At 44.3% G+C, this 10907-nt stretch overlaps 1 protein-coding gene across 11 annotated transcripts in view; it reads left to right on the top strand.

Moving 5' to 3' along the window:
- Positions 1-214: 214 nt before the first annotated feature.
- NIN (ninein) overlaps positions 215-10907 on the top strand; it is a 105930-nt gene continuing 95237 nt past the window's right edge. For all 11 annotated transcript variants that reach the window (XM_028495847.2, XM_028495850.2, XM_028495848.2 and 8 more), the window contains exons 1-2: positions 215-264; positions 8727-8930. In XM_028495847.2, coding sequence (XP_028351648.1) covers positions 8748-8930 — 183 coding nt within the window. In that variant the 5' untranslated portion in view covers positions 215-264; positions 8727-8747. The remainder of the gene's footprint in view (positions 265-8726; positions 8931-10907) is intronic.

Below are 10907 nucleotides of genomic sequence, written 5' to 3'. Positions count from 1 at the left end.
GGAGAGCGGGCCGGCGGGCGGGGAGGATGCGCGCCGCAGCCCCCAGGAGCCGCGCTTTTGTGAGCGCTGGCCCCTTACAAATGGAAATGACGCTCGCGCGGGTCCCCATTCGCGTCCTTTTGAAGGACGCCCGCCCTGAACCCCGGCGCCGACTGCGAAGTATTGTCCCGCTTCTGGAGCCCTAACAAAGCGTCCTCCCCCGCTTTGCAGAGCACTGGAGGCAGGCGGCCGGCTGTTCGGGCGCAACGGAGAGGCCGACAGAAGGTAAGCGAGGACGGCGGGGGCCGAGAGAGCTGCTGCCCGGGGACACAATGGGGTGTCTGGGGTTCCGGGGGTGGCGATGGGCGGGCGGGTCGGGGGCGCATCTGCATCACGCGTTGCCGGGGACCTGGGCGGCGCGTCCGCGCTCCGGCCGCACCTCGCCTCCCGGCTTTGCAGCGCAGCTGGGTCTGGGCACCTCCGCCACCCGCGTCGTCCCCGCCCGCACTGCCAGCTGAAGGCGGCTACTGTGTGCTGGTCCAGGAGAGGACTTGAGTCCCGTGGTGGGGGGGGGGGGAGCAGAAAGGGTGGTTGTTCTGTTGCCTTGTGCCACCCAGGCACCCCTGTGACTGGGAAACTGAAGAGAAACCTGCCTGGGGAAACCCGAGGTGTTAGTCTGGGCTGTCTGAGTAGCGGAGAGCTGTTTGGACCCATTGTAGAAGGTGTCAGGGATCAAGGCACAGAGAAAGACTTTACCCAATGCGACTACTAAGAAAGGCACAAAATGACGCTCGGCTATTGCCTGAAACCCTTGACCGCCAGACCCACGGAATGGAAGTGTGGAGTGTCGCGGCAGAAGCTTCCAGGGTTCCAGGGGCTGGGCTTCTGCAGCTACCTAACCGGTCTCTGACAAAAGGACAAAGCTGATGGAAACAGTTTACTGCTGAAAGCTCTTTCTGTGAAGCTGAAAGAGATAGAGATAGGAAGAGGCGATTTCCCAGCCTCAGCCCTGACAAACCGGGGCTAAGTTGGTGCAAGTAAAATGGGAGCTGGAAAGATTGTCCTACCATGCACCTTGTTTCTAGACAACTTAGCTCTTATGAGATCTTCTGCTTTCTTTACTTGACTGGGGCAGATCCCCTCCTGGTGTTGAGGAATTCCTGAGATAAGCTTGCCATAGAACTCCTGAATTTGTGAAATCAAAACGGATCGCATGGTTGTCTTTTGTGACTGAGGTGGAAGCATTTTTTAGGATGAGAATCCTAATAAAGTCAACCGAAGCACATGGGCTAAGCTTCTGAGGTTCTCGATCCCGCTCCCTTAAATACATTAACATAAATTTATATCTGTTTACTTGTTTCCTGAGGATTGACAATCTGCAAGGATATATATTTTTTTCTTTGTCAGCTTAATTCTGAGTCTTCCCTCGTGGCTAACGTATTGGTAGCTGACCTGAAATATTGGCAGGTCTTGCTGTGGAGTTGAAGAGGGATGTGGAAATTCCCAGACTGTGTGTAAGGGACATGTCAGGCTGGCTGATAAAACAGTTTGCTGTGGTCTCCTCAGCTGTTGTCAATGTCCTTAGGTGAAGTGAACTGCTGGAGAGTTTCTTAGCAGATGTGTTTATTTTCACCTGGTCTCTGGTGATTCCTTAGAGGAAAGCATTCTGAACTGCAGTATAGATAAAGTGTAGGACTTACGGATGTTCCAAATGGGTTTGGACATCAGCAAAGATATTGCCAAGGCAGGAAAAGGCTTTACAGGGGGCAACGGAAAGGCAGCCATCACAGGCACGGTCTTTGCAGTAAAATGTCAAGGATCAGTCATCTTAATAGACACTTACTCAGAATGGCATGGGTGTCTTTTTTCTTGTTCTTTTTCATTTTAGATATGTGGTGACCCTTAATATCAAAAGATGTTAACTGTCAGAGGGGGAGAATAGGGCTCCAGTGAATTTTGAACAGACAATCTTAATAGACAACGTTCTTATCATAAGTCAAATGTTGTTCAAATAAATTGTTTTAAGTGTCACTGCAAATGACTTTGTACACTAACATTTCACCAATCTTGGTGCTTCCATTTTATGTTGATAATGAAAATATATGTTATCAGTCTTACATTGATAAAGGGTTGGCACATTTAGCCAGATCATTTTAGAGGGATTCAAACAGCCTAAAGCTTTTTCAGGAGGTTTATTTTTATAGGTGCCAATTCATTTGTAAGCCAATAAATTATGTGGTTTGAATTCTGGCTATTGAACTTACATCTGTTGGGCAGGGTCTTGTGGAGAGATTTACTGAAGCTTGCAAAAAGATATTTTTATCCTATTCACAAATAAAATAGAATTTTAAAAAGATTATGGGAATATGCAAGTGAGCAACTTTATTTGAAATCAGGACACTTTATTGCAATTTATATCAGCAATTAACCATTTATTCAAGCTTTTAGATGCAAAAATGACAAACTATTTATGATCTAATCCTCCCTTAAAAAGCAAAGTTGGGAAAATACTGTTTATAGATATGAGAAGTGCTTCATTTTTATACCCCAGGGAACGGTAGTCAGAGCTGCAGGCATTCTAAATTAATTTGAGTAAATATGGCTCAAGAAGTGAAAGTTGTTACAAGCTGTCTCTTTTAAGAAAGTAGCAAAAATGCAGCTCTGTTTTCTGCTTCTGTAATTTTACTTAGTAGCTGATTACAGGTTATTGAATCTACCATGTGCTAGCCTAATGATTTTATTCCTCCAGCCATCCTGAGTTAATGACTTGATTGGGTAATCCACCTAGCTATTACGTTTAACAAAAGCTTGGGTTTGCTACATCATTCAGGATAAAGCTTATTTATGTTTTAGAATAAATGCTAATGGGATACCCTTAGTTAAATTAATTTTTTTTGTAGTTAGCAAAGGTGGTTATTTTCTTTCAAATTTAATGTGATTTTTTTCCCGGTGTGGTGGCATTTAAGCTTTTGTGTTATATTTTTACACTCTGATTTTATTCTTGCTGATACTCTTGTGCTTTTAGTATCCAGCTAGAAGTGAGGTGCTATCCGAGCAGAGAGGAGGCTATCTGACAGTAATCAGTTTGATGAGCAGCAGTTTTTGGCAGAAATATTCTGTTATCAACACATAAATGGGGACAATTGCTTTTTCTATTAAGCTTTTGCTAAACTTGAATTTATTCTCATCACAATTTCACTTTGTGCTGAAGTTAGTCCAAAATGGTAAGCCTGGAAATCTTTGCAGCAAATTAAAGTGTTTGCAAAAAAGAGAAGAAAAAGAAACACTTTATTTTGACCACTGGCATTATGAGGCTCTGACTTGCCAAACAGTGAAAGCTAAAGGCGTGAATGAAAAGCTTTGCCAAAGCAGAGTTTGTCCATGTTCATCTCTTTAGTTATAAAGTAAAGTAGTCACTTGGTGGTCACTGCCTGGACTGTGGACCCTCAACAGCTATGTCTGAACACAGATCCAAAAGCATCTATTATGATACCCAGGGAAAGCTGCTGAGCCAAGAGGGGCATCCAGACATTCCTTGTAGCTGTTCAGCTGCTAGACCATCTGGAGGGGAAATAAAAGGCCTGGGCTAGGGCTCTGGCATTGTGCTCATTTATTATTTGGTTTTTCCTTGCCAGACTTTGTCCCCTTTTCACTCCCTTTGGCCCAGGGCAGACGTCCCCTTTGGCTGGTCTACCATTCTTACAAGCTCCTTTCTATACCTTGGATGCTGGAAAGTTCACAAGTTCATGGATCCACTTCATGTGGACCTTAGGTTGGGGACTTCATTATCCCAGCAGCACCTCCACCTTGCTCCTTTCCGATCCCAGTTGGCACTGTGATTTCATCAGCCAGGGCTGCCAAAGGGAGCACGGTGACACCAGTCTCTGATGGACTTCCCTGTCAGGGTCTGCACATTCTGGCAGCCTTGTTTTGAGTTATTTGGAAGGAAAATACTCTGAATAGTTCTTATTATGGGCGGTTGTTGGGTGGTAATTGTTATGATTAATGGCTCTTTGCATCTGCCTCTTATTTAACCATCCCTTGTTAGAACTCCAAAATATTGCCCACACTGGCCCTTTTATTCCACAGGAGTCCTGAAGGCTTCTGGCAATTTGATTGGGAAGGTAGATGGTGATGAGAGGCCCAGGTTTGTGGCAGGGTTTATAAAACTGGAATTGTCCTTGGCAATTTGAAGGACGATTTATCATTCAAAACCCAACTTCCTTCATCTCTAAGGAAGATTCCTGTCACTGGTGAGTGTCACCTAGGCTCTGACTCTGGAAAGCACTGAATTGCACAGATTAGACACGCTTAAGTATTTGTGGGGGGAAGTACTTTAACAGTGATCAGTTTCTGGACTATGCCCATTATCGAAGACACAGGACCCTTCATGACCATATTTATGTAAAAATGCATGTCTTCTTTGCCTTTAAATCCCAAAGCTACTTTAGAAAAAAGAGAATGCTTATTCTGTGTATCCTTAGTGTCTCATAGGCTATAATTAGTCAATAAATGAATCAAGGCACGTAGGGAGGAAGGAACCCCACCCCTCCTCCCTCCATTTTGCAGGAGTTTATGGCCACCAAGTGTTCCATGGTCATTTCTAGTTCTTGTTACCGTTCAGCTGGTTAACACATAAAAGTGGAGATAAGTGATTTGTCAATGATACCATTCCAGTGGTCCCATTCACATGTTTTGTGTGCATGTGTAGGACTGAGAGATAGTATAGAGTCAGACCAGAGTTCAGATCGCGGGTCCATGACCATTACATGACCATTTTTAGCGTTGTATCATTGGACAAGTAGCTTAACTTTGCCAAGCCCCAGTTTCTACATATTAAATGGGAATATGAGATCTACTTTAAAGAATTAGGAGGATTAAATGAAATCATTTATGCTAAGTACTCAGCATAGGCCAGACTTAGAGTAAATGCTCAGAAGTTAAAAAAAAAAAAAAGCGTCTTCTGAACTTCCAACTATATTTCAGCCTTTCTGCTTTTGTTTGACATTAAATTTATCAATAATCTGCCTTTGAAGATTGAGGAAGCACTGAACATTACCTACTACTGTTACCATTTAGTAATATGGTATTGCTTATATTTATAATATGTCCCTCGCCCATTCTTGCTTTCTGGGATATGGCATTCCACAGCTCCTGTTTTGCTTCTTGGAAGGCAGATCTATGACCTGTTGATGTATGTAAGTTACCCCTCTTCAGTTTACCCCTCCTTTGCAAATCGCAGGTATTTTCTTAGTTGTTTTCTCAATTCCCCTCTTGTATCAACTTTCTCTGGGATTAGCTGCTCTTGCTTGCCATATTTAACCCTCAGAACAACCTTCCAGATGGGTATTATTATTCTCATTCTATAAACAAGGGGACTTGGGAAAGTATTTTAATACAGATTCTCCTCCAAAGTCATATCCCGTAACAACAACAACAACAAAAATGCAGCTGAAAATTGAATCCACTGGCTTAATTACTAAATCATAGAATCAAACTTCAGATGGCTCTACGTGGTACAGTTTGGCAGTGGGGGCTCGCTTTCTACTTATGCTTGGATATGTCTAAGACTGAAAATGCCTTTGAAAAGGGGTTGGATGGGGAAAGTAGAGGTATGCTTGTGGAAGAAGTAGGTGTTTCAAAGTCTTCATATGCTCATTTCTGTAGCGTTCATTCAGGACAAGTTTCCTTGTAAGGAATCTCCATATCCTAAGTCAGTCCATGATGTTTACTGAGTCCCTGCTGTGAAGAACAGACTGTACTATGCATTTGGGGGAAGCTATAAAAGAAATTGAAATTGTGAATCTTGCCCTTAAAGAAATTTCTGCCAAGTGGGGAGAAAAATAATTCTTGCACATGAAATTACCGATGAACGTTTTGGGGAATAATATCAGCCAGTAAAAGTGCCTTCTGTGCTAGAAGAGTACTGACAACTTGTCACCATATGTAACATCTTTTGGATGTTTCAATATGATCATTTGTTCTCCAGGGGTGGGGCTGTTTTCCCTGTTAAGTCAAAAGAATGTTTTACTAAGCACAGTTCTTGAGAAGCAGGGAGATGAAATAAAGAGATAAAAAAGGAAAGTTGCTGTGAAATGAAAGAGGTTTGATTTAGTGAAAATCCAATGACCTCCCAAAGAGCAGGGCATGATAGCGTATCAGGTTCAAAGCTGTGGATAAGATTGGGACTTCTCAGTACGTTGTGAGACTTTTTTTTTTATATTGAAGTACAAATGAACTTATTTACAGAACAGAAATAGACTCACAGACGTAGAAAACAAACTTATGGTTACAGTTACCAATGGGCAGATAAATTAGGAAGATGGGATTAACAGATACACATTACCATTGTGAGTTTTATGGTCCTCTTTCATTGGTTTAGATGGACAAACGCCCACCCCTTAAAATAATTTTTAAAAGGGGAAGTGTTAGAATTCTTTCACTTTTGAGTTTTTTTTTTTCTTTCTTTTAAAATGTAAAATCAAGCAGAAGCAGAATAGTCTTGCTTTTATGATGTTGGTCAGATTCCAGCCCAGGGGACTGTAGAACTCAGAGAGTGAGTCTGAGAGCTGTGGCAGCCCTGAAAATCCCAGAGCATCTTGGGGATTCTCAGCAGATCTTAGTTGATGATGAACTGGGTGGATGCTAAGTGAATCTCATTAGCTAAGCCTTGGCCCTGTCTAAATTCCTCACTTTTGAGGCTTTGCTTAACACCTTGGCTTTTCATTTCTGATGCTTTGATGTTTATTTAGCACTCTCAGGTTATTTTGTAAACATTTACGTGGTGATTAGTTAACCCAACAGACCAACCCTGGGAAGGCAGCCAGAGCTAGCAGCACCGTAATAGAAAAACTGATAATTAGGAGAAGAGACCTTTGAGACCAGGAGCCTGGACCAGAACATTACCTCTTTGCTTTAATGAGTGGCCCAGCTGTTTGGATCCATCTTCTGACTTCACCTCGTTCCGTTGAAACCCTTGGGATAGTCGTTGGCTCTGTTTTAGCTTGTCATGTTTTGAACAGTTGTCTCTGAAAAGAAAGCAACCCAGCTTAGAGCAGCACTGATGTGTTACAGAAGGCTCACTTATTTTCAGGTCTGGCCGCCTTCAGCATCTTAACGTGTGTGGTTCCCGTGTTGTAATGATCTTCCCTGTAACATCACCTCTAAGTTAAGAGTTTTCTGACTCAGGACTTGGTTTAGTTAAAGGTGTGCTTTTAAAAGTAGAATGTTGGTTGCCAGGGACTAGGGGAAGGGGAAATGGGAGTTGCTGGGCAGCGGGTATAAGAGTTTCAGTCATGCAAGATGGAAAAGTTCTAAAGATCTGCTGTACAGCAGTGCACGTGTAGTGAACAAATAGGGTACTGCATACTTAAACTGTTGTCAATAGGCTGGGTTCCATGTTATGTGTTTTTTATCACAATAAAAAATTATATTGGAAAGATAAATACTTTTTTAAAAAGATGCTGCTTTTTATAGTCAAGGGGCTGGTTCTGCGAGCCTTGTTTGAGATGGCTGAGGTCAGCCTCTCAAGGGTATATGTTCTGTTTGGCTTCCATTGCATCATTGTGAAGGTACCTTCACACGCGAAGGTTTCAGGCTTCCGTTGGAAAACCCAGCACATTAAAAGTGAATTATTGTGCAAACAAAAAAACCAGATTTCATTCTTCAGGTATTGAGGGACCTAGAATTTTATGATATATATTTTTAGCGAAAAAGATTCTGAGAGATATTGATGACTCTGTGTTTTCACAAATCCCATGAAATGTGGAAAAATGGAAAGTCTGGGGTTAGGGTGGATCAGAGAGATGGAAGACCTATTAACCAGGAGTACAGAGGGGAGACTGTCTAGGTAGTGGAGGGTCCTGAGATTCTGTGTGATTCACTTGTGGTCTGTGGCTCCTTCGAACCTCATTGTCTGAAAGGCTGGAGTTGTGTTTTTCCCTTTCTCTAGGCAACTAAGCATTACCTATAACTCCCTGGGGCTGAAGCGAGCTTCAGGGAATACTCTTCCAGTCACACCTCATGTAATTGCACCAGTGAAGTTAATTGAGTTGCTTTTTGAGGAACTCGTGTAAGAAGTGTTTGGTCTCATGTAAACAGGGAGTGGTTTTGGATCAGACATATTCATGCAGTGCCTCTTTGCTGCAGCCCTCCAGTCTGACTACATTTGGGGGCAGTAGGCTGAAGGAAGAGAAAGGAAACGGCTTGGCAAGTTGCGACATCTGGCAGGTCCTCTGGAGCCCGCTGAGTTGCGTGGAAGCTCTGGCCCTGCAGTCTGTTGTGGCTAACGATCACTTCATTTGGAAGGACTGGGTGTCAGAAGTGGCTTTTCACCTTCTCTAAGTCCTGAGAGATCTCTTAAGACCGCTTTCAGTCTTGAGTTTGACAGACTGGCTGCCTGCCTGAGCGCCGGCCAGGAGAGTAGGGCACCTTTCTGCCCTTGGGACTCCCTCGTTCTGGTAACATTACCCCACCAGGACCCGACCCTGTGGATGTGCGCCAGGTGTGAGTGCGTGTGGGAGCTCTCCTGGCCTGGACCGGGTTCTGGAGGGACCTGTGGTCTCGCTGGGAGGTGTACAGTGTTACCTCCCCTGCTGACCCTCACAAGGTCCCGATGGACCAGCGTGAGGGGACCGGGACACACAGAGTGGTCTTCCCAAGGGGCTGGCAAGGGTAGGGGCGGCTAGTGGAGGGGCGGTGGCAGGACTGCGGCGCTGCCACCACCCATCCTCCTCTGTCCCGCACAGGTGAGCGCTGTAGGCGATGGGATGGATGAGGCAGAGCAGGACCAGCATGAGGCCCGACTCAAGGAGCTGTTTGACAGTTTCGACACGACGGGCACCGGGTCCCTGGGACAGGAGGAACTCACCGACCTTTGCCACATGTTGAGCCTGGAAGAGGTGGCCCCGGTGCTGCAAGAGACGCTGCTTCAGGACAACCTCCTGGGCAGGGTAAGGCCTGGGAAGAGGCGGGGGTGGGGGTGGGGTGGGGTGGCGGGGAAGTGGGTGTGGTTTCTGCCCGGGCGCTGGGGGTGGGGCGAACCGCACGTGTTGCAACTCGTTTCTAACATCCTGGAGGTGTGTGCTCTTAGCTGTTAACCTGATAAACGGAAAAAAGAAAAAGGAAAAAAAAAAAAAAGTAATGGGTGTGACTTAGCAGCGCAGTTTGCTCCGGTGATGAGGGCCTGCTTTAATTTGTGCTTGGAATGAAGGTGTACCCTGAGCCTCTTAGATGAAGAGAAAAAGGTAACAAGAGGATGTTTTCCAGCGCTTTCCTTGTTCTTTGTGGATCATTTTTTGGACTCCACACTCATCAAGAGAGGGGGCTGAGATTTCCATGGAAGTGAAGGAAAGTACAGTAAGAAAACTGCCGTTGCCAGGAAGAGCAGCTTGCTGTTATGACTTTTACTCCCCATAAAGCTATTTCTCGTGAGGATTGTTCCTAGGGTAAAGTATTAATTAAACCTTTCACCCAGGAAATAAGACAGGAGGGTAAGTGCAGTTTCACTTAAAACCCAGCACGACTTGCTTCCAACAGGGGTGTGCGTGTGTGCCGATATTAGCTTTTACATACGAAAACAAATAGTCATGTTCTCCCCGTAGATCAAGTCACAGATGAGTAAGAGGTGAGGAGGGGTCCTTTTTTCCCCTCTTGCTGTTAGTGGGAAGGATGTCTTGACCTGATAGTGTCTTCAGTTCTCATAATTAAAATTGAGAGCAACATTTGTATGGCTTTGAGTTGAATCTTGCTGCTGGTTTTTTGCATGATGAGAAGGAAAAACGGGCAGTACTTTTATAGCTCTGTTGCTGCCATGGCTGACACTTTGTAGATGTTCGTTTTTATCACGTGGTATAAATTGAGGAAGCAGCTGTGAAACTCAACTTTATTCCAGTGAGCAAACTTCCTTTTCTTCATTTCATTTTCACTGTCTCTTAGCTGAAGCTTTGGGCAGGTGACCTCAGATACAGTGCAGTGTATTGGCTCTCTGTGACGGGAGATGGACGGGAGTGGCGATCATCCTGAAGTTAATGTACAGAGGATGATGTTCTTGGGGGCCTGGCACCGTGGAGGTGGCATTTAACAGGGCTCACACTTTGTGAGTTTTTGTAAAATTAGAACCATTTTTGGTAACTTTGGGGGGATTAGCTGCTTGTGAATACATGTGATCCCTAAAAAAATGCTAAAAATCTTGCTTTGAAAGCAATAGAAATGGGAGCTTTGAGAATTAAACTACTTGCTCCTCACCATGTAAGGCACTCAAATGTTTTCTGGTTCTGCCTCAATCTCAGAGACTTCGGGGAGCCAACAGAGTAGCGTTTCTCACTGTCGTCCTTGCGGATCTCAGTCCTTTGGGTATCTGAGGAATAGGATCAAAGTGGGGGTCTGTTTTCACACCTATTAAAGCCGGAGAAGACATAATACAACTTCAGGTTTCCTTGAGAGCCAGTGTAAATATGGAACCCTCTGCTGTAAACAGAATGCTCCCTGGCAGCAAATTGACAGCTTGCTCTCCAGATGCTGCACATCTTTGCCCTCGTTTGGCAGACTAAAACAGGGGACCAGTTATCGATTGATTTGTTAATGACTTGACACTACCAGCCCGCCTTTACGTTTGCTCTTCGTCTGCGAATAATGAATACCTAAGTGGTCTGTAGCCTGATATTTACTTAGTGAGCCAGTGATAAAAGTTAAATAGATGTATGCATATAGATTTCATGGGGGAGGTCCCTGGTGGTTGTCTTGAGAGCAGGGTTGGCATGAATTAATGCACTACTGTTAGATTTGCATTTTCTATGCAACTGAATTATTCTCCTCAGATGATCACATAAACTGGGCCATATGCTGTTAAGATACTCTATATGGTCTACAATTTTAAATTATAAGGAAAAAAAATTCCTTAGACTTCACTGGAGAATTCTAAGTTCTAC

Source organism: Physeter macrocephalus, chromosome 11, assembly GCF_002837175.3.
Source record: "Physeter macrocephalus isolate SW-GA chromosome 11, ASM283717v5, whole genome shotgun sequence".
Taxonomy (NCBI): Eukaryota; Metazoa; Chordata; class Mammalia; order Artiodactyla; family Physeteridae; genus Physeter; species Physeter macrocephalus.
The sequence above is the reverse complement of the archived record's forward strand: the minus strand, read 5'-3'. Positions and strand labels throughout refer to the sequence as shown.